Source organism: Pristiophorus japonicus, unplaced genomic scaffold (assembly GCF_044704955.1).
Source record: "Pristiophorus japonicus isolate sPriJap1 unplaced genomic scaffold, sPriJap1.hap1 HAP1_SCAFFOLD_484, whole genome shotgun sequence".
Taxonomy (NCBI): domain Eukaryota; kingdom Metazoa; phylum Chordata; class Chondrichthyes; family Pristiophoridae; genus Pristiophorus; species Pristiophorus japonicus.
Window position 1 is genome coordinate 149,846 of NW_027254389.1, and position 20,666 is coordinate 170,511.

Genomic DNA, 20,666 nt, shown 5'->3' on the forward strand with positions numbered 1-20,666 from the left:
CCCAATACCCCTCCTACCCACCTTCTCCCCAATACCCCTCCTACTCACCTTCTCCCCAATCGCCCTCCTACCCACCTTCTCCCCAATACCCCTCCACCCCACCTTCTCCCCAATACCCCTCCTACCCTCCTTCTCCCCAATACCCCTCCTACTCACCTTCTCCCCAATACCCCTCCTACGCACTTTATCCCCAATACCCCTCCTACCCACCTTCTCCCCAATACCCCTCCTACCCACCTACTCCCCAATACCCCTCCTCCTCACCTTCTCCCCAATACCCCTCCTACCCACCTTCTCCCCAATACCTCCTCCTCCTCACCTTCTCCCCAATACCCCTCCAACCCACCTACTCCCCAATACCCCTCCTAACCACCTTCTCCCCAATACCCCTCCTACACACCTTCTCCCCAATACCCCTCAACCCTACCTTCTCCCCAATACCCCTCCTACCCACCTTCTCCCCAATACCCCTCCTACCCACCTACTTCCCAATACCTCTCCTCCTCACCTTCTCCCCAATACCCCTCCTACCCACCTTCTCCCCAATACCCCTCCTACCCACCTTCTCCCCAATACCCCTCCTACCCACCTTCTCCCCAATACCCCCTCCTACTCACCTTCTCCCCAATACCCCTCCTACCCACCTTCTCCCCAATACCCCCTCCTACTCACCTTCTCCCCGATACACCTCCTACCCACATTCTCCCCAATACCCCTCCTACCCACCTACTCCCCAATACACCTTCTGCCCACCTTCTCCCCAATACCCCTCCTACCCACCTTCTCCCCAATACCCCTCCTACCCACCTTCTCCCCAATACCCCTCCTACCCACCTACTCCCCAATACCCCTCCTACCCACCTTCTCCCCAATACCCCCTCCTACCCACTTTCTCCCCAATACCCCTTCTACCCACCTACTCCCCAATACCCCTCCTACCCACCTTCTCCCCAATACCCCCTCCTACCCACTTTCTCCCCAATACCCCTCCTACCCACCTTCTCACAATACTCCTCCTACTCACCTTCTCCCCAATAGCCCTCCTACCCACCTTCTCCCCAATACCCCTCCTCCCCACCTTCTCCCCAATACCCCTCCTACCCTCCTTCTCCCCAATACCCCTCCTACTCACCTTCTCCCCAATACCCCTCCTACCCACTTTCTCCCCAATACCCCTCCTACCCACCTTCTCCCCAATACCCCTCCTCCCCACCTTCTCCCCAATACCCCTCCTACCCACCTTCTCCCCAATACCCCTCCTATCCACTTTCTCCCCAATACCCCTCCTACTCACCTTCTTCCAAATACCCCTCCTACCCACCTTCTCCCCAATACACCTCCTACCCTACTGCTCCCCAATACCCCTCCTACTCACTCTCTCCCCAATACCCCTCCTACCCACCTGCTCCCCAATACCCCTCCTACTCACCTTCTCCCCAATACCCCTCCTACTCACCTTCTCCCCAATACCCCTGCTACCCACCTTCTCCCCAATACCCCTCCTACCCATGTACTCCCCAATACCCCTCCTACCCACCTACTCCCCAATACCCCTCCTACCCACCTACTCCCCAATACCCCTCCTACCCACCTTCTCCCCAATACCCCTCCTACCCACCTTCTCCCCAATACCTCTCCTACCCACCTTCTCCCCAATACCCCTCCTACCCACCTACTCCCCAATATCCCTCCTACCCACCTTCTCCCCAATACCCCTCCTACCCACCTTCTCCCCAATACCCTCCTACCCACCTTCTCCCCAATACCCGACCTATCCACCTTCTCCCCAATACCCCTCCTACCCACCTTCTCCCCAATACCCCTCCTACCCACATTATCCCCAATACCCCTCCTACCCTCCTTCTCCCCAATACCCCTCCTACCCACCTTCTCTCCAATACCCCTCCTACCCACCTTCTCCCCAATACCCCTCCTACCCACCTTCTCCCCAATATCCCTCCTACCCACCTTCTCCCCAATACCCCTCCTACCCACCTACTCCACAATATCCCTCCTACCCACCTACTCCCCAATACCCCTGCTACCAACCTTCTCCCCAATACCCCTCCTACCCACGTACTCCCCAATACCCCTCCTACCCACCTACTCCCCAATACCCCTCCTACCGACCTTCTCCCCAATACCCCTCCTACCCACCTACTCCCCAATACCCCTCCTACTCACCTTCTCCCCAATACCCCTCCTACCCACCTGCTCCCCAATACCCCTAGGCCCCCCACCCTGCTCCCCAATACACCTCCTACCCACCTTCTCCCCCACCCTCCTACCCACCTTCTCCCCAATACCCCTCCTACTCACCTGCTCCCCAATACCCCTCCTACTCACCTCTCCCCAATACCCCTCCTACCCACCTTCTCCCCAATACCCCTCCTACCCACCTTCTCCCCAATACCCCTCCTACCCACTTTCTCCCCAATACACCTTCTACCCACCTACTCCCCAATACCCCTACTACCCCCTTCTCCCCATCGCCCTCAACCCTACCTACTCCCCAATACCCCTCCGACCCACCTTCTCCCCAGTACCCCCTCCTACCCACCTTCTCCCCAATACCCCTCCTACCCACCTTCTCCCCAATGCCCCTCCTACCCACCTTCTCCCCAGTACCCCACTACCCACCTACTCCCTAATACCCCTCCTATCCACCTACTCCCCAATACCCCTCCTCCTCACCTTTTCCCCAATTCCCCTCCTCCCCACTTTCTCACCAATACCCCTCTTACCCACCTTCTCCCCAATACCCCTCCTACTCACCTTCTCTCCAATACACCTCAACCCTACCTTCTCCCCAATACCCCTCCTACCCACCTTCTCCCCAATACCCCTCCTACCCACCTACTCCCCAATATCCCTCCTACTCACCTTCTCCCCAATACCCCTCCTACCCACCTGCTCCCCAATACCCCTCCTACCCACCTGCTCCCCAATACCCCTCCTACCCACCCTCTCCCCAATACCCCTCCTACCCACCTTCTCCCCAATACCCCTCCTACTCACCTTCTCTCCAATACCCCTATTACCCACCTTCTCCCCAATACCCCTCCGACCCACCTGCTCCCCAATACACCTCCTACCCACCTTCTCCCCAATACTCCTCCTACCCACCTTCTCCCCAATACCCCTCCTACCCACCTTCTCCCCAATACCCCCTCCTAACCACCTGCTCCCCAATACCCCTCCTACCCACCTACTCCCCAATACCCCTCCTCCCCACCTTCTCCCCAATACCCCTCCTACCCTCCTTCTCCCCAATACCCCTCCTACTCACCTTCTCCCCAATACCCCTGCTACCCACCTTCTCCCCAATACCCCTCCTACCCACGTACTCCCCAATACCCCTCCTACCCACCTACTCCCCAATACCCCTCCTACCCACCTACTCCCCAATACCCCTCCTACCCACCTTCTCCCCAATACCCCTCCTACCCACCTGCTCCCCAATACCCCTCCTACCCACCTTCTCCCCAATACCTCTCCTACCCACCTTCTCCCCAATACCCCTCCTACCCACCTACTCCCCAATATCCCTCCTACCCACCTTCTCCCCAATACCCCTCCTACCCACCTTCTCGCCAATACCCCTCCTACCCACCTTCTCCCCAATACCCGACCTATCCACCTTCTCCCCAATACCCCTCCTACCCACCTTCTCCCCAATACCCCTCCTACCCACCTTATCCCCAATACCCCTCCTACCCTCCTTCTCCCCAATACCCCTCCTACCCACCTTCTCTCCAATACCCCTCCTACCCACCTTCTCCCCAATACCCCTCCTACCCACCTTCTCCCCAATATCCCTCCTACCCACCTTCTCCCCAATACCCCTCCTACCCACCTACTCCACAATATCCCTCCTACCCACCTACTCCCCAATACCCCTGCTACCAACCTTCTCCCCAATACCCGTCCTACCCACGTACTCCCCAATACCCCTCCTACCCACCTACTCCCCAATACCCCTCCTACCGACCTTCTCCCCAATACCCCTCCTACCCACCTACTCCCCAATACCCCTCCTACTCACCTTCTCCCCAATACCCCTCCTACCCACCTGCTCCCCAATACCCCTCCTACCCACCTGCTCCCCAATACACCTCCTACCCACCTTCTCCCCAATACCCCTCCTACCCACCTTCTCCCCAATACCCCTCCTACTCACCTGCTCCCCAATACCCCTCCTACTCACCTTCTCCCCAATACCCCTCCTACCCACCTTCTCCCCAATACCCCTCCTACCCACCTTCTCCCCAATACCCCTCCTACCCACTTTCTCCCCAATACACCTTCTACCCACCTACTCCCCAATACCCCTCCTACCCCCTTCTCCCCATCGCCCTCAACCCTACCTACTCCCCAATACCCCTCCGACCCACCTTCTCCCCAGTACCCCTCCTACCCACCTTCTCCCCAATACCCCTCCTACCCACCTTCTCCCCAATGCCCCTCCTACCCACCTTCTCCCCAATACCCCTCTACCCACCTTCTCCCCAATACCCCTCCTACCCACCTACTCCCCAATATCCCTCCTACTCACCTTCTCCCCAATACCCCTCCTACCCACCTGCTCCCCAATACCCCTCCTACCCACCTGCTCCCCAATACCCCTCCTACCCACCCTCTCCCCAATACCCCTCCTACCCACCTTCTCCCCAATACCCCTCCTACTCACCTTCTCTCCAATACCCCTATTACCCACCTTCTCCCCAATACCCCTCCGACCCACCTGCTCCCCAATACACCTCCTACCCACCTTCTCCCCAATACTCCTCCTACCCACCTTCTCCCCAATACCCCTCCTACCCACCTTCTCCCCAATACCCCCTCCTAACCACCTGCTCCCCAATACCCCTCCTACCCACCTACTCCCCAATACCCCTCCTCCCCACCTTCTCCCCAATACCCCTCCTACCCTCCTTCTCCCCAATACCCCTCCTACTCACCTTCTCCCCAATACCCCTCCTACCCACTTTCTCCCCAATACCCCTCCTACCCACCTTCTCCCCAATACCCCTCCTCCCCACCTTCTCCCCAATACCCCTCCTACCCACCTTCTCCCCAATACCCCTCCTATCCACTTTCTCCCCAATACCCCTCCTACTCACCTTCTTCCAAATACCCCTCCTACCCACCTTCTCCCCAATACACCTCCTACCCTCCTGCTCCCCAATACCCCTCCTACTCACTCTCTCCCCACTACCCCTCCTACCCACCTGCTCCCCAATACCCCTCCTACTCACCTTCTCCCCAATACCCCTCCTACTCACCTTCTCCCCAATACCCCTGCTACCCACCTTCTCCCCAATACCCCTCCTACCCACGTACTCCCCAATACCCCTCCTACCCACCTACTCCCCAATACCCCTCCTACCCACCTACTCCCCAATACCCCTCCTACCCACCTTCTCCCCAATACCCCTCCTACCCACCTGCTCCCCAATACCCCTCCTACCCACCTTCTCCCCAATAACAATTTTGCTCCTTATGCACTACTTTACATGTTTCTTCCTTATTTACTTCTTTTACAATTCCACCACTCACACCCCTCGCCGCACCACGCGCGCACGTCATCCCACCCCTCCTACCCCCCCTTCTCCCCAATACCCGACCTATCTCACCTTCTCCCCAATACCCCTCCTACCCACCTTCTCCCCAATACCCCTCCTACCCACCTTATCCCCAATACCCCTCCTACCCTCCTTCTCCCCAATACCCCTCCTACCCACCTTCTCTCCAATACCCCTCCTACCCACCTTCTCCCCAATACCCCTCCTACCCACCTTCTCCCCAATATCCCTCCTACCCACCTTCTCCCCAATACCCCTCCTACCCACCTACTCCACAATATCCCTCCTACCCACCTACTCCCCAATACCCCTGCTACCAACCTTCTCCCCAATACCCCTCCTACCCACGTACTCCCCAATACCCCTCCTACCCACCTACTCCCCAATACCCCTCCTACCGACCTTCTCCCCAATACCCCTCCTACCCACCTACTCCCCAATACCCCTCCTACTCACCTTCTCCCCAATACCCCTCCTACCCACCTGCTCCCCAATACCCCTCCTACCCACCTGCTCCCCAATACCCCTCCTACCCACCTTCTCCCCAATACCCCTCCTACCCACCTTCTCCCCAATACCCCTCCTACTCACCTGCTCCCCAATACCCCTCCTACTCACCTTCTCCCCAATACCCCTCCTACCCACCTTCTCCCCAATACCCCTCCTACCCACCTTCTCCCCAATACCCCTCCTACACACCTTCTCCCCAATACCCCTCCTACCCACCTTCTCTCCAATACCCCGCCTAGCCACCTTCTCCCCAATACTCCTCCTACTCACCTTCTCCCCAATACCCCTCCTACCCACCTGCTCCCCAATACCCCTCCTACCCACCTACTCCCCAATACCCCTCCTACCCACCTACTACCCAATACCCCTCCTACCCACCTTCTCCCCAACACCCCTCCTACCCACATTCTCCCCAATACCCCTCCGCCCCACCTTCTCCCCAATACCCCTCCTAACCACCTACTCCCCAATACCCCTCCTACCCACCTTCTCCCCATCTCCCTCAGCCCCACCCCCCCCACCTTCGCCCTATTCCCGCAATCATCCCCTTCCGGACACACATCGAAATATCTCTTGGACGCAGTTTTAATGTCCTCTCCAAGGTCCTCCTCGGCACAGCTCTATTCCCTTTGGGCGAAAGAGGACCTCCCCCACGATTCCCTTTCACCGCACTTCCCCGTCATGAACCCGTGACCCCCCCCCCCCCACCCGCCCCGGCATTTGACCCCTTTCAAAAGAGCAGGCCGTTTGGCCGGATCCACTTGGACCAATTAAATCCTTCCGCGGTTCCCCCAAAGCGACAAATCGGGACACCTTGATGTGCCCCGCCTCCTTCATCGAGGCTTGACTTCCTTGGCTGGGATTGGCAGGGTGGCTCCGCCCCCTGTCCCCTACCCCCCCCCTCCACCACCCCGCACCCCACCTCCCCCACCCATGTCCAGGGCAAGACGCGCAGCGATGGGGGTCTGAGCCCAAAGGCCCTGCACTCTGGCGACACCAGCTCGGTGGCAGCCTAGTGACCCTCCGCCTGGCCAGGACCTCCCCTGGGGGGAGAGAGGTGGGGAGGGGAGGGGAGGGTGGGGGGGGGAACCTACCTTTCTTCTCTTTCTTCTCCTCTTCCTCGACGCCAGCCCCGAGGAGCGTGAATATGATCCCCGTTTGCGAGTTGATGCCCACCGCGGTCACGATGATACGTCCCGAACCCTCCATCACGTGGGTGCCTGGGAACAGAGACGGCAACCATTGCCCGTGTCCGAATCTCATCAGCAAATCGGAGCGGGAGTCGGCCATTCGGCCCCTCGAGCCTCCTCCGCCATTTAATACCATCATGGCTGATCCGATCATGGACTCAGCTCCACTTCCCTGCCCGCCCCCTTATCGGTAAAGAAACTGACTATCTCTGTCTTAAATTTATTCAATGTCCCGGCTTCCACAGCTCTCTGAGGCAGAGAATTCCACAGATTTACAACCCTCAGAGAGAAGAAATTCCTCCTCATCCCAGTTTTAAATGGGCGGCCCCTTATTCTAAGACCATGCCCCCTAGTTCTAGTCTCCCCCATCAGTGGGAACATCCTCTCTGCATCCACCTTGTCAAGCCCCCTAATAATCTAATACCTTTCGATAAGATCACCTCTCATTCTTCTGAACTCCAATGAGTAGAGGCCCAACCTCCTCAACCTTTCCTCATAAGTCAACCCCCTCATCCCCGGAATCAACCGAGTGAACCTTCTCTGAACTGCCTCCAAAGCAAGTGTCTCCTTTCGTAAATACGGAAACCAAAACTGCACGCAGTACTCCAGGTGTGGAATCTCCATCTTTAACCTCGAGTCCTGGGCCCATCTGGAGCAATGCGGCCAATTCAGAGCCCCCGCACTTTGAGATGGACGTCGAGGCCTTGGAGAGGGTGCCGAGGGCCTTGGCCAGAATGGTCCCGGGGGGGATGAGGGATTTCAGTGACGGGGAGAGACTGGAGAAGCTGGGGTTGTTCTCCTCGGAGCAGAGAAGGTTAAGTGATGAGGCTAATAGTCCCATTAGGGAGGGCACAGGGTGGCTTAGGTAGAAAAAGGAAATATGACACATAGCGGGAGCTTTACACTGTATCTAACCCCGTGCTGTACCTGCCCTGGGAGTGTTTGATGGGACAGTGTTGAGGGAGCTTTACTCTGTATCTAACCCCGTGCTGTACCTGCCCTGGGAGTGTTGGATGGGACAGTGTAGAGGGAGCTTTACTCTGTATCTAACCCCGTGCTGTACCTGCCCTGGGAGTGTTTGATGGGACAGTGTAGAGGGAGCTTTAATCTGTATCTAACCCCCTGTACCTGCCCTGGGAGTGTTTGATGGGACGGTGTAGAGGGAGCTTTACTCTGTATCTAACCCCGTGCTGTACCTACCCTGGGAGTGTTTGATGGGACAGTGTAGAGGGAGCTTTACTCTGTATCTAACCCCGTGCTGTACCTGCCCTGGGAGTGTTTGATGGGACAGTGTAGAGGGAGGCTTACTCTGTATCTATCCCCCTGTACCTGCCCCGGGAGTGTTTGATGGGACAGTGTAGAGGGAGCTTTACTCTGTATCTAACCCCGTGCTGTACCTGCCCGGGAATGTGTTTGATGGGACAGTGTAGAGGGATCTTTACTCTGTATCTAACCCTCTGTACCTGCCCTGGGAGTCTTTGATGTGACAGTGTAGAGGGAGCTTTACTCTGTATCTAACCCTCTGCACCTGCCCTGGGAGTGTATGATGGGACAGTGTAGAGGGAGGCTTACTCTGTATCTATCCCCCTGTACTTGCCCCGGGAGTGTTTGATGGGACAGTGTAGAGGGAGCTTTACTCTGTATCTAACTCCGTGCTGTACCTGCCCGGGAATGTGTTAGATGGGACAGTGTAGAGGGATCTTTACTCTGTATCTAACCCTCTGTACCTGCCCTGGGAGTGTTTGATGTGACAGTGTAGAGGGAGCTTTACTCTGTATCTAACCCTCTGTACCTGCCCTGGGAGTGTTTGATGGGACAGTGTAGAGGGAGCTTTACTCTGTATCCAACTAGGGGGAAGGCCATCTTAGACTGGGTGTTGTGTAATGAGAGAGGATTAATTAGCAATCTCGTTGTGCGAGGCCCCTTGGGGAAGAGTGACCATAATATGGTGGAATTCTACATTAGGATGGAGAATGAAACAGTTAATTCGGAGACCATGGTCCAGAACTTAAAGAAGGGTAACTTTGAAGGTATGAGGCGTGAATTGGCTAGGATAGATTGGCGAATGATACTGAAGGGGTTGACTGTGGATGGGCAATGGCAGATATTTAGAGACCGCATGGATGAATTACAACAATTGTACATCCCTGTCTGGCGTAAAAATAAAAAAGGGAAGATGGCTCAACCGTGGCTATCAAGGGAAATCAGGGAAAGTATTAAAGCCAAGGAAGTGACATACAAATTGGCCAGAAATAGCAGTGAACCTGGGGACTGGGAGAAATTTAGAACTCAGCAGAGGAGGACAAAGGGTTTGATTAGGGCAGGGAAAATGGAGTACGAGAAGAAGCTTGCAGGGAACATTAAGGCGGATTGCAAAAGTTTCTATAGATATGTATAGACAAACGTAGGTCCCCTGCAGTCAGAATCAGGGAAGTCATAACTGGGAACAAAGAAATGGCGGACCAATTGAACAAGTACTTTGGTTCGGTATTCACTGAGGAGGACACTAACAACCTTCCGGATATAAAAGGGGTCAGAGGGTCTAGCAAGAAGGAGGAACTGAGGGAAATCCTTATTAGTCGGGAAATTGTGTTGGGGAAATTGATGGGATTGAAGGCTGATAAATCCCCAGGGCCTGATGGACTGCATTCCAGAGTACTTAAGGAGGTGGCCTTGGAAATAGCGGATGCATTGACAGTCATTATCCAACATTCCATCGACTCTGGATCAGTTCCTATGGAGTGGAGGGTAGCCAATGTAACCCCACTTTTTAAAAAAGGAGGGAGAGAGAAAACAGGGAATTATAGACCGGTCAGCCTGACATCGGTAGTGGGTAAAATGATGGAATCAATTATTAAGGATGTCATAGCAGCACATTTGGAAAGAGGTGACATGATAGGTCCAAGTCAGCATGGATTTGTGAAAGGGAAATCATGCTTGACAAATCTTCTGGAATTTTTTGAGGATGTTTCCAGTAGAGTGGACAAGGGAGAACCAGTTGATGTGGTGTATTTGGACTTTCAGAAGGCTTTCGACAAGGTCCCACACAAGAGATTAATGTGCAAAGTTAAAGCACATGGGATTGGGGGTAGTGTGCTGACGTGGATTGAGACCTGGTTGTCAGACAGGAAGCAAAGAGTAGGAGTAAATGGGGACTTTTCAGAATGGCAGGCAGTGACTAGTGGGGTACCGCAGGGTTCTGTGCTGGGGCCCCAGCTGTTTACATTGTACATTAATGATTTAGACGAGGGGATTAAATGTAGTATCTCCAAATTTGCAGATGACACGAAGTTGGATGGCATTGTGAGCTGCGAGGAGGATGCTATGAGGCTGCAGAGTGACTTGGATAGGTTAGGTGAGTGGGCAAATGCATGGCAGATGAAGTATAATGTGGATAAATGTGAGGTTATCCACTTTGGTGGTAAAAACAGAGAGACAAACTATTATCTGAATGGTGACAGATTAGGAAAAGGGGAGGTGCAACGAGACCTGGGTGTCATGGTACATCAGTCATTGAAGGTTGGCATGCAGGTACAGCAGGTGGTGAAGAAGGCAAATGGCATGTTGGCCTTCATAGCGAGGGGATTTGAGTACAGGGGCAGGGAGGTGTTGCTACAGTTGTACAAGGCCTTGGTGAGGCCACACCTTTAGTATTGTGTACAGTTTTGGTCTCCTAACTTGAGGAAGGACATTTTGCTATTGAGGGAGTGCAGCGAAGGTTCACCAGACTGATTCCCGGGATGGTGGGACTGGCATATCAAGAAAGACTGGATCAACTGGGCTTGTATTACTGGAGTTCAGAAGAATGAGAGGGGATCTCATAGAAACGTTTAAAATTCTGACGGGTTTAGACAGGTTAGATGCAGGAAGAATGTTCCCGATGTTGGGGAAGTCCAGAATCAGGGGTCACAGTCTAAGGATAAGGGGTAAGCCATTTAGGACCGAGATGAGGAGAAACTTCTTCACTCAGAGAGTGGTGAACCTGTGGAATTCTTTACCACAGAAAGTTGTTGAGGCCAATTCACTAAATATATTCAAAAAGGAGTTGGATGTAGTCCTTACTACTAGGGGATCAAGGGGTATGGCGAGAAAGCAGGAATGGGGTACTGAAGTTGCATGTTCAGCCATGAACTCATTGAATGGTGGTGCAGGCTCGAAGGGCCGAATGGCCTACTCCTGCACCTATTTTCTATGTTTCTATGTTTCTATCTAACACCGTGCAGTACCTGCCCTGGGAGTGTTTGATGGGACAGTGTAGAGGGAGCTTTACTCTGTATCTAACCCCCTGTACCTGCCCTGGGAGTGTTTGATGGGACAGTGTAGAGGGAGCTTTACTCTGTATCTAACGCCGTGCTGTACCTGCCCTGGGAGTGATTGATGGGACAGTGTAGAGGGAGCTTTACTCTGTATCTAACCCCGTGCTGTACCTGCCTTGGGAGTGTTTGATGAGACAGTGTAGAGGGAGCTTTACTCTGTATCTAACCCCGTGCTGTACCTGCCCTGGGAGTGTTTGATGGGATAGTGTAGAGGGAGCTTTACTCTGTATCTAACCCATGCTGTACCTGCCCTGGGAGTGTTTGATGGGGACAGTGTAGAGGAAGCTTTACTCTGTATCTAACCCGTGCTGTACCTGCCCTGGGAGTGTTTGATGGGGACAGTGTAGAGGGAGCTTTACTCTGTATCTAACCCCCTGTACCTGCTCTGGGAGTGTTTGACGGGACAGTGTAGAGGGAGCTTTACTCTGTATCTAACCCCCTGTACCTGCCCTGGGAGTGTTTGATGGGACAGTGCAGAGGGAGCTTTATTCTGTATCTAACCCCCTGTACCTGCCCTGGGAATGTTTGATGGGACAGTGTCGAGGGTATACTGTAATATTACTGGGTACGGTACCACACTGTAATAAGAACATAAGAAATAGGAGCAGGAGTCGGCCATTAGGCCCCTCGAGCCTGCTCCGCCATTTAATACGATCATGGCTGATGTGATCATTGACCTCAACTGCACTTTCCTGCACTATGTCCATATCCCTCGCTTCACTTAATATCTATCGTTCACTCATCGGCCGTCCCTCGAAGCGAGGATGACTTGTTTCCACGCCAAAAATGGAGTGAGTTCACCGGTGTTTCAATATTCCGGATCCCGAGCTACATCCTGAAGGGTGGGAGATGCCTGTGGGTGGATTTTTTTAACGTGGGGTGACCGTTGCACACCAGCCACCACACGGGGCTTGACAGAGCGAGGTCTGGGTCCAGGGGCAAGGGTCAACCAGGACGACTGGAGACCAGCTCTGCTGCACGGACCCAGTGCGCCCACATATCGCACACAGTGTGGGCTGGGCCCCGTGCTGCCCCCTGGTCCCTGGGCCCCGAACTCGCGCCTCTCCTGGGCCCCGGTCACGTCCCTCCACAGTCTCTCGCCGCTCCTTCGCCCCCGATCTCGCCGCTCCTGCTGTACCGGCCCGCGCTCCGATCACCGACCTGGGCCTTGGTGACGTCACTCTCCGCTGCCATCGCTCTCCTGCAGCAGCGCGGGCTGCTCCCTGGTGCGGTAGGCCGCCATGCCTCTCCCCGAGGCCCCCACGCCTCATCTGTCGAGCCCCTTGTTGACTGTACCCAACGGCTGGCCTGCACTTACCGGACAGTAACATTGGGTCTTTGTCAGCGGACTTGCTGACGTGGTCCGACTCTCCCGTCAGCGAGCTCTCGTCAATCTTGAGGTCGTTGCCTTGGATCAGAACGCCGTCTGCGGGAAGGAGGTCACCTGAGGGGGGCAGAGGTCAGAGGTTAACGGGCAACCAGCCAGTCAATCCCCCTCCACCCCGCCCATACCCGCCGAGGCACGGGAAAACGGGTACAACACCCCGGGCCGACGGTGCCGTTCTCAATGCCCAAACCAGTATAGCAAGATCCCATAAACAGCACTGCGACAAATGAGCACATCGGCTGTGTGTTTTTAGTGATGGTGGTTGTGGGGTATATCCCGCTCCCGCTCTTATTCCACTGGCCCCGGGATCTTTCCTATCCATCCGAGAGTGGAGATGAGGCCTCGGTTTAACGTCTCATCCGAAGGACAGCCCCTCCGACAGTGCGGCGCTCCCTCAGTACCGCCCCTCCGACAGTGCGGCACTCCCTCAGTACTGCCCCTCCGACAGTGCGGGGCTCCCTCAGTACTGCCCCTCCGACAGTGCGGCGCTCCCTCAGTACTGCCCCTCCGACAGTGCGGTGATCCCTCAGTACTGCCCCTCCGACAGTGCGGTGCTCCCTCAGTACTGCCCCTCCGACAGTGCGGTGCTCCCTCAGTACTGCCCCTCCGACAGTGCTGCGCTCCCTCAGTACCGCCCCTCCGACAGTGCGGCGCTCCCTCAGTACCGCCCCTCCGACAGTGCGGCGCTCCCTCAGTACCGCCCCTCCGACAGTGCGGGGCTCCCTCAGTACCGCCCCTCCGACAGTGCGGCGCTCCCTCAGTACCGCCCCTCCGACAGTGCGGCGTTCCCTCAGTACTGCCCCTCCGACAGTGCGGCACTCCCTCAGTACCGCCCATCCTACAGTGCGGCGCTCCCTCAGTACTGCCCCTCCGACAGTGCGGCACTCCCTCAGTACAGTCCCTCCGACAGTGCGGCACTCCCTCAGTACTGCCCCACCGACAGTGCGGCACTCCCTCAGTACTGCCCCTCCGACAGTGCGGCGCTCCCTCAGTACTGCCCCTCCGACAGTGCGGCACTCCCTCAGTACAGTCCCTCCGACAGTGCGGCACTCCCTCAGTACTGCCCCACCGACAGTGCGGCACTCCCTCAGTACCGCCCATCCTACAGTGCGGCGCTCCCTCAGTACCACCCCTCCAACAGTGCGGCGCTCCCTCAGTAACGCCCCTCCGACAGTGCGGCGCTCCCTCAGTACCGCCCCTCCGACAATGTGGCCCTCCCTCAGTACCGCCCCTCCGACAATGTGGCCCTCCCTCAGTACCGCCCCTCCGACAGCGCAGTGCGACGCTCCCTCAGTACCGCCCCTCTGACAGCGCAGTGCGGCGCTCCCTCAGTACTGCCCCTCCGACAGTGCGGCGCTCCCTCAGTACCGCCCCTCCGACAGTGCGGCGCTCCCTCAGTACCGCCCCTCCGACAGTGCGGCGCTCCCTCAGTACTGCCCCTCCGACAGTGCGGCGCTCCCTCAGTACCGCCCATCCTACAGTGCGGCGCTCCCTCAGTACTGCCCCTCCGACAGTGCGGCTCTCCCTCAGTACCGCCCCTCCGACAGTGCGGTGCTCCCTCAGTACTGCCCCTCCGACAGTGCGGCGCTCCCTCAGTACCGCCCCTCCGACAGTGCGGGGCTCCCTCAGTACCGCCCCTCCGACAGTGCGGCACTCCCTCAGTACTGCCCCTCCGACAGTGCGGGGCTCCCTCAGTACTGACCCTCCGACAGCGCAGTGCGGCGCTCCCTCAGTACGGCCCCTCCGACAGTGCGGCGCTCCCTCAGTACGGCCCCTCCGACAGTGCGGCGCTCCCTCAGTACCGCCCCTCCGACAGCGCAGTGCGGCGCTCCCTCAGTACCGCCCCTCCGACAGTGCGGCGCTCCCTCAGTAGTGCCCCTCCGACAGTGCGGCGCTCCCTCAGTAGTGCCCCTCCGACAGTGCGGCACTCCCTCAGTACCGCCCATCCCACAGTGCGGCGCTCCCTCAGTACGGCCCCTCCGACAGTGCGGCGCTCCCTCAGTACTGCCCCTCCGACAGCGCAGTGCGGCGCTCCCTCAGTACGGCCCCTCCGACAGTGCGGCGCTCCCTCAGTACTGCCCCTCCGACAGCGCAGTGCGGCGCTCCCTCAGTACTGCCCCTCCGACAGTGCGGCGCTCCCTCAGTACTGCCCCTCCGACAGCGCAGTGCGGCGCTCCCTCAGTATCGCCCCTCCGACAGCGCAGTGCGGCGCTCCCTCAGTACGGCACAGCACTAGCCTCGATTCCTGCGCTCGAGTCCCTGGAGTGGGACTCGAACCCACGACCTTCTGACTCCCGAGGCGAGGGTGCTGCCCAGCGGGTCCACGGCTGTCGCTCGCCGGTCTGCCGCGGCGGGACTCGAGCGCGGCTCTGCGGGCGGTGAATCCGCGCCTGCTGGGCCTACCGTATTTAATCTGGGCGATGTCCCCCACGATGATGTCTGCAACGGGTATCTGGATGACTTGGCCGTTCCGTACTACGCTGAACTTCTGCTCCTGCTCGATACGGCTCTGGAGTCCCCGGAACTGCTTCTCCTTGCTCCAGTCGTTGAAGGCGGTGACAATGACCACACAGATGACCGACATCAAGATGGCCGTCCCCTCGATCCATCCCGTCTCAGCCTCTCCGGTGTCGCTTCTGTCTTCTGGCACATTCCTGCACACTGTGGGAAGACAAGGGTGAAAGGTCAGCTCACATCCTCCCCATGGACTCACCCCGCCATCATAGAATGCCTCACGTTCCCACCCCGCCTCTCATAGAAAATAGGAGCAGTAGTTGGCCATTCGGCCCCTCGAGCTGCACCATTCCATATGACCATGGCTGATCCTCTCTCTCAACACCATATTCCCGCTTTCTCCCCATACCCCTTGATGCCTTTTGTGTCTAGAAATCTGTTGTGTATCTGTAAAGCATGCACTCCCATGTTCCGCTCATCCCCCGAAGTCCCAAGGGATCCCAGCATCCCTTGGGAGCACTGTATATAAGCCGGCCCCCCTAAGGCCTGTTCCTCACTCTGGAGAGTCTTACTAAAGACTGAGGTCACTGTTACTGTGTGCAGCCTCCTCATCTGTGTTAGGAACACAACAACTGGCGACGAGGACACGAATCCAACGCAAAGATACAGCAAACTGTGGGAATCCTGGAGAAGTTCTCGGAGGAGCCCACAGATAAGTCGTATGAGGAGCTGTGTACACTGGTTCGGGAGCATCTTAACCCGAGGGAGAGCGTGCTGATGGCGAGGTATCGGTTCTACACGTGCCAGCGATCTGAAGGTCAGGAAGTGGTGAGCTACGTCGCCGAGCTAAGGCGACTTGCAGGACAATGTGAGTTTGATGGCTACCTGGAGCAAATGCTCAGAGACTTTTTTGTACTGGGCATTGGCCACGAGACCATCCTACGAAAACTTGCGACTGTAGAGACAACAACCCTCAGTAAGGCCATTGCGATAGCACAGGTGTTTATGTCCACCAGTGATAACACCAAACAAATCTCTCAGCACACAAGTGCTAGCAATGTTCATAAATTAACTGGAACTGTTTGTGAGCAGAAATGTACAGGGCAGAAACCACAAGTCTGCAACTGCCAGCAGGCCTCAGGTGACCCAGATGACTCAGAGTTCCCCAACAAAGGATGAATGCAAGGCAATTCACACCTTGTTGGTGTTGTGGAGGCTTCCATTCAGCCTATTCATGCCGCTTCAAAGGGTATGTTTGCAAGAGCTGTGGAACAATGGGGCACCTCTAACGAGCTTGCAGATGAGCTGCAAGCTCTGCAAAACCTGCTCACCACTACGTGGTAGAGGAAGATCGGTCCATGGTGGATCAAAGCGATTTCGAGCCTCAGAGAGAGGAGGCAGATGCTGAAGTACACGGGGTGCACACATTTCCGACCAAATGTCCACCTATAATGCTAAATGTAAAATTGAATGGCTTACCCGTAGCCATGGAACTGGACACTGGAGCTAGCCAATCCATCATGAGTAAAAAGATGTTTGAGAGACAAGGCATTCAGACCAGCCCTGAGCCCCATCCACACAAAACTGAGAACGTACACCAAAGAGCTTATCACTGTCCTGGGCAGCGCCATGGTCAAGGTCACCTACGAGGGCACGGTACACGAACTGCCACTCTGGATTGCCCCGGGCGATGGCCCCACACTGCTTGGAAGGAGCTGGCTGGGCAAAATCCGCTGGAACTGGGATGAAGTCCGAGCGCAATCACATGTCGATGAGGCCTCATGTACCCAGGTTCTTAACAAATTTCCGGCCCTTTTTGAGCCAGGCATTGGAAACTTTTCCGGGGAGAAGATGCGGATCCACTTGGCCCCAGAGGCACGACCCATTCACCACAAGGCGCGAGCGGTACCTCACATGATGAGGGAAAGAGTGGAAATCGAGCTGGACAGGCTGCAACGCGAGGGCATCATCTCCCCAGTGGAATTCAGCGAGTGGGCCAGCCCGATTGTTCCAGTACTCAAAACTGATGGCACGGTCAGGATTTGCGGCGATTATAAAGTAACTATTAATCGTTTCTCGCTACAGGACCAATACCCACTACCTAAGGCAGACGACTTATTTGCGATGCTGGCAGGAGGCAAGATGTTCACCAGGCTCGACCTGACTTCGGCCTACATGACACAGGAGCTGGAGGAGTCTTCAAAGGGCCTCACCTGCATCAACACGCACAAGGGACTGTTCATCTACAACAGATGCCCGTTTGGAATTCAGTCGGCAGCAGCGATTTTCCAGAGAAACATGGAGTCCACTCAAGTCGGTACCACACCCGGTGGTCTTTCAGAACGACATATTGGTCACGGGTCGGGACACCGCCGAGCACCTACAAAACCTGGAGGAGGTCCTCCAGCGACTGGATCGCGTAGGGCTGCAGCTGAAGAGGTCAAAATGCGTCTTCATGGCAACAGAAGTGGAGTTTTTGGGGAGAAAGATCGCGGCGGACGGCATTCGGCCCACAGACGCCAAGACAGAGGCTATCAGGAACGCGCCCAGGCCACAGAACGTCACGGAGCTGCGGTCGTTCCTGAGACTCCTCAACTATTTTGGTAACTTCCTACCGGTGTTAAGCACCCTCTTAGAGCCCCTACATGTGTTATTGCGTAAAGGTGAGAACTAGGTATGGGGAAAAAATCAAGTAATTGCTTTTGAGAAAGCCAGAAACATTTTATGCTCCAACAAGCTGCTTGTATTATATAACCCGTGTAGAAGACTTGTGCTAGCATGTGACGTGTCGTCGTACGGAGTCGGGTGTGTATTACAACAAGCTAATGTTGCGGGGAAGTTGCAACCTGTCGCCTATGCTTCCAGGAGCTTGTCTAAGGCCGAGAGGTCCTACAGCATGATTGAGAAAGAGGCATTAGCATGTGTGTTCGGAGTAAAGAAAATGCATCAGTACCTGTTTGGCCTCAAATTTGAGCTGGAAACCGATCACAAGCCCCTCACACCCCAGTTCGCTGAAAACAAGGGGATAAATACTAATGCCTCAGCCCGCATACAAAGGTGGGCACTCGCGTTATCAGCGTATAACTATACCATCCGCCACAGGCCAGGCACCGAGAACTGTGCGGATGCTCTCAGTCGGCTACCATTGCCCACCACGGGGGTGGAAATGGCGCAGCCTGCAAACTTGTTGATGGTCATGGAAGCGTTTGAAAATGATAAATCACCTGTCACGGCCTGCCAGATTAGGACTTGGACCAGCCAAGATCCTCTGCTGTCCCTAGTAAAAAAACTGTGTACTGCATGGGAGCTGGGCCAGCATCCCCGTTGAAATGCAAGAGCTAATCAAGCCGTTCCAGCGGCGAAAGGACGAGCTGTCCATTCAGGCAGACTGCCTGTTGTGGGGTAACCGTGTAGTGCTACCCAAAAAGGGCAGGGAGACGTTCATCTCGGATCTCCACAGTACACACCCGGGTATAGTAATGATGAAAGCGATAGCCAGATCCCACGTGTGGTGGCCCGGTATTGACTCTGACTTAGAGTCCTGTGTACGGCAATGCAGCGTGTGTGCTCAGTTGAGCAACGCGCCCAGAGAGGCATCACTAAGTTTGTGGTCCTGGCCCTCCAGACCATGGTCAAGGATCTATGTAGACTATGCGGGCCCGTTTCTCGGTAAAATGTTCCTGGTGGTGGTGGATGCTTTTTCAAAATGGATTGAATGTGAAATAATGTCGGGAAGCACCGCCACCGCCACCATTGAAAGCCTGAGGGCCATGTTTGCCACCCACGGCCTGCCTGACATACTGGTCAGTGACAACGGGCCATGTTTCACCAGTGCCGAATTTAAAGAATTCATGACCCGCAATGGGATCAAACATGTCACCTCGGCCCCGTTTAAACCAGCCTCCAATGGGCAGGCAGAGCGGGCAGTACAAACAATCAAACAGAGCCTTAAACGAGTCACAGAAGGCTCACTCCAAACCCGCCTGTCCCGAGTACTGCTCAGCTACCGCACGAGACCCCACTCGCTCACAGGGGTGCCCCCGGCTGAGCTACTCATGAAAAGGACACTTAAAACCAGACTCTCGCTGGTTCACCCCAACCTGCATGATCAGGTAGAGAGCAGGCGGCAGCAACAAAATGTAAACGATGGTCGCGCCACTGTGTCACGGGAAATTGATCTGAATGACCCTGTGTATGTGCTAAACTATGGACATGGTCCCAAGTGGATCGCGGGCACAGTGATAGCTAAAGAAGGGAGTGGGGTGTTTGTCGTGAAACTAGACAATGGACAAATTTGCAGAAAGCACCTGGACCAAACGAGGCTGCGGTTCACAGACTGCCCTGAACAACCCACAGCAGACACCACCTTTTTTGAGCCCACAACACACACCCAAAGGATCAACGACACCACGCCGGACCAGGAAATCGAACCCATCACGCCCAACAGCCCAGCAAGGCCAGGCTCACCCAGCAGCCCTGCAGGGCCAACAACACGCCAGCCCAGCGAGGGCACAGCCAACACCAGAACAGACATTTGTACCGAGGCGGCCCACCAGGGAAAGAAAGGCTCCCGACCGCCTCACCTTGTAAATAGTTTTCACTTTGACTTTCGGGGGGGAGTGATGTTGTGTATCTGTAAAGCATGCACTCCCATGTTCCGCCACCAGGGAGTGCATCCCCTGAAGTCCCAAGGGATGCTGGGATCCCTTGGGACTTCAGGGGATGAGCTCCCTGGTGATGGAACAAGGTAGTGCATGCTTTACAGATACACAACAAAATCGATCTATCTCCCTCTTAAATATATTCAGTGACTTGGCCTCCACAGCCTTCTGTGGTAGAGAATTCCACAGGTTCACCACCCTCGGAGTGAAAACATTTCTCCTCATCTCGCTCCTAAATTTCCTACCCCGTATCCTGAGACTGTGTGAGCCCTTGTTCTAGACTTTCCAGCCCCGGGGAAAACATCCTCCCCGCATCCAGTCTGTCCAACCCCGTCAGAATTTTATACCTTTCAACGAGATCCCCTCTCATTCTTCTAAACTCCAGTGAACACAGGCCCAGTCGACCCAATCTCTCCTCATACAACAGTCCTGCCCTCCCAGGAATCAGTCTGGTGAACCTTCGCTGCACTCCCTCTATGGCAAGTGTATCCTTCCTGAGGTAAGGAGACCCAAACTGCTCACAATACTCCAGGTGTGGTCTCACCAAGGCCCTGTATAACTGG

At 55.8% G+C, this 20,666-nt stretch overlaps 1 protein-coding gene across 1 annotated transcript in view; it reads right to left on the reverse strand.

Moving 5' to 3' along the window:
- LOC139253260 (plasma membrane calcium-transporting ATPase 3-like) overlaps positions 1-20,666 on the reverse strand; it is a 144,689-nt gene that overhangs the window by 108,585 nt on the left and 15,438 nt on the right. Inside the window, 3 exon segments of the mRNA XM_070873472.1 lie at positions 7,190-7,315; positions 12,920-13,045; positions 15,392-15,649. Of these exon segments, the coding sequence (XP_070729573.1) occupies positions 7,190-7,315; positions 12,920-13,045; positions 15,392-15,649 (510 nt within the window).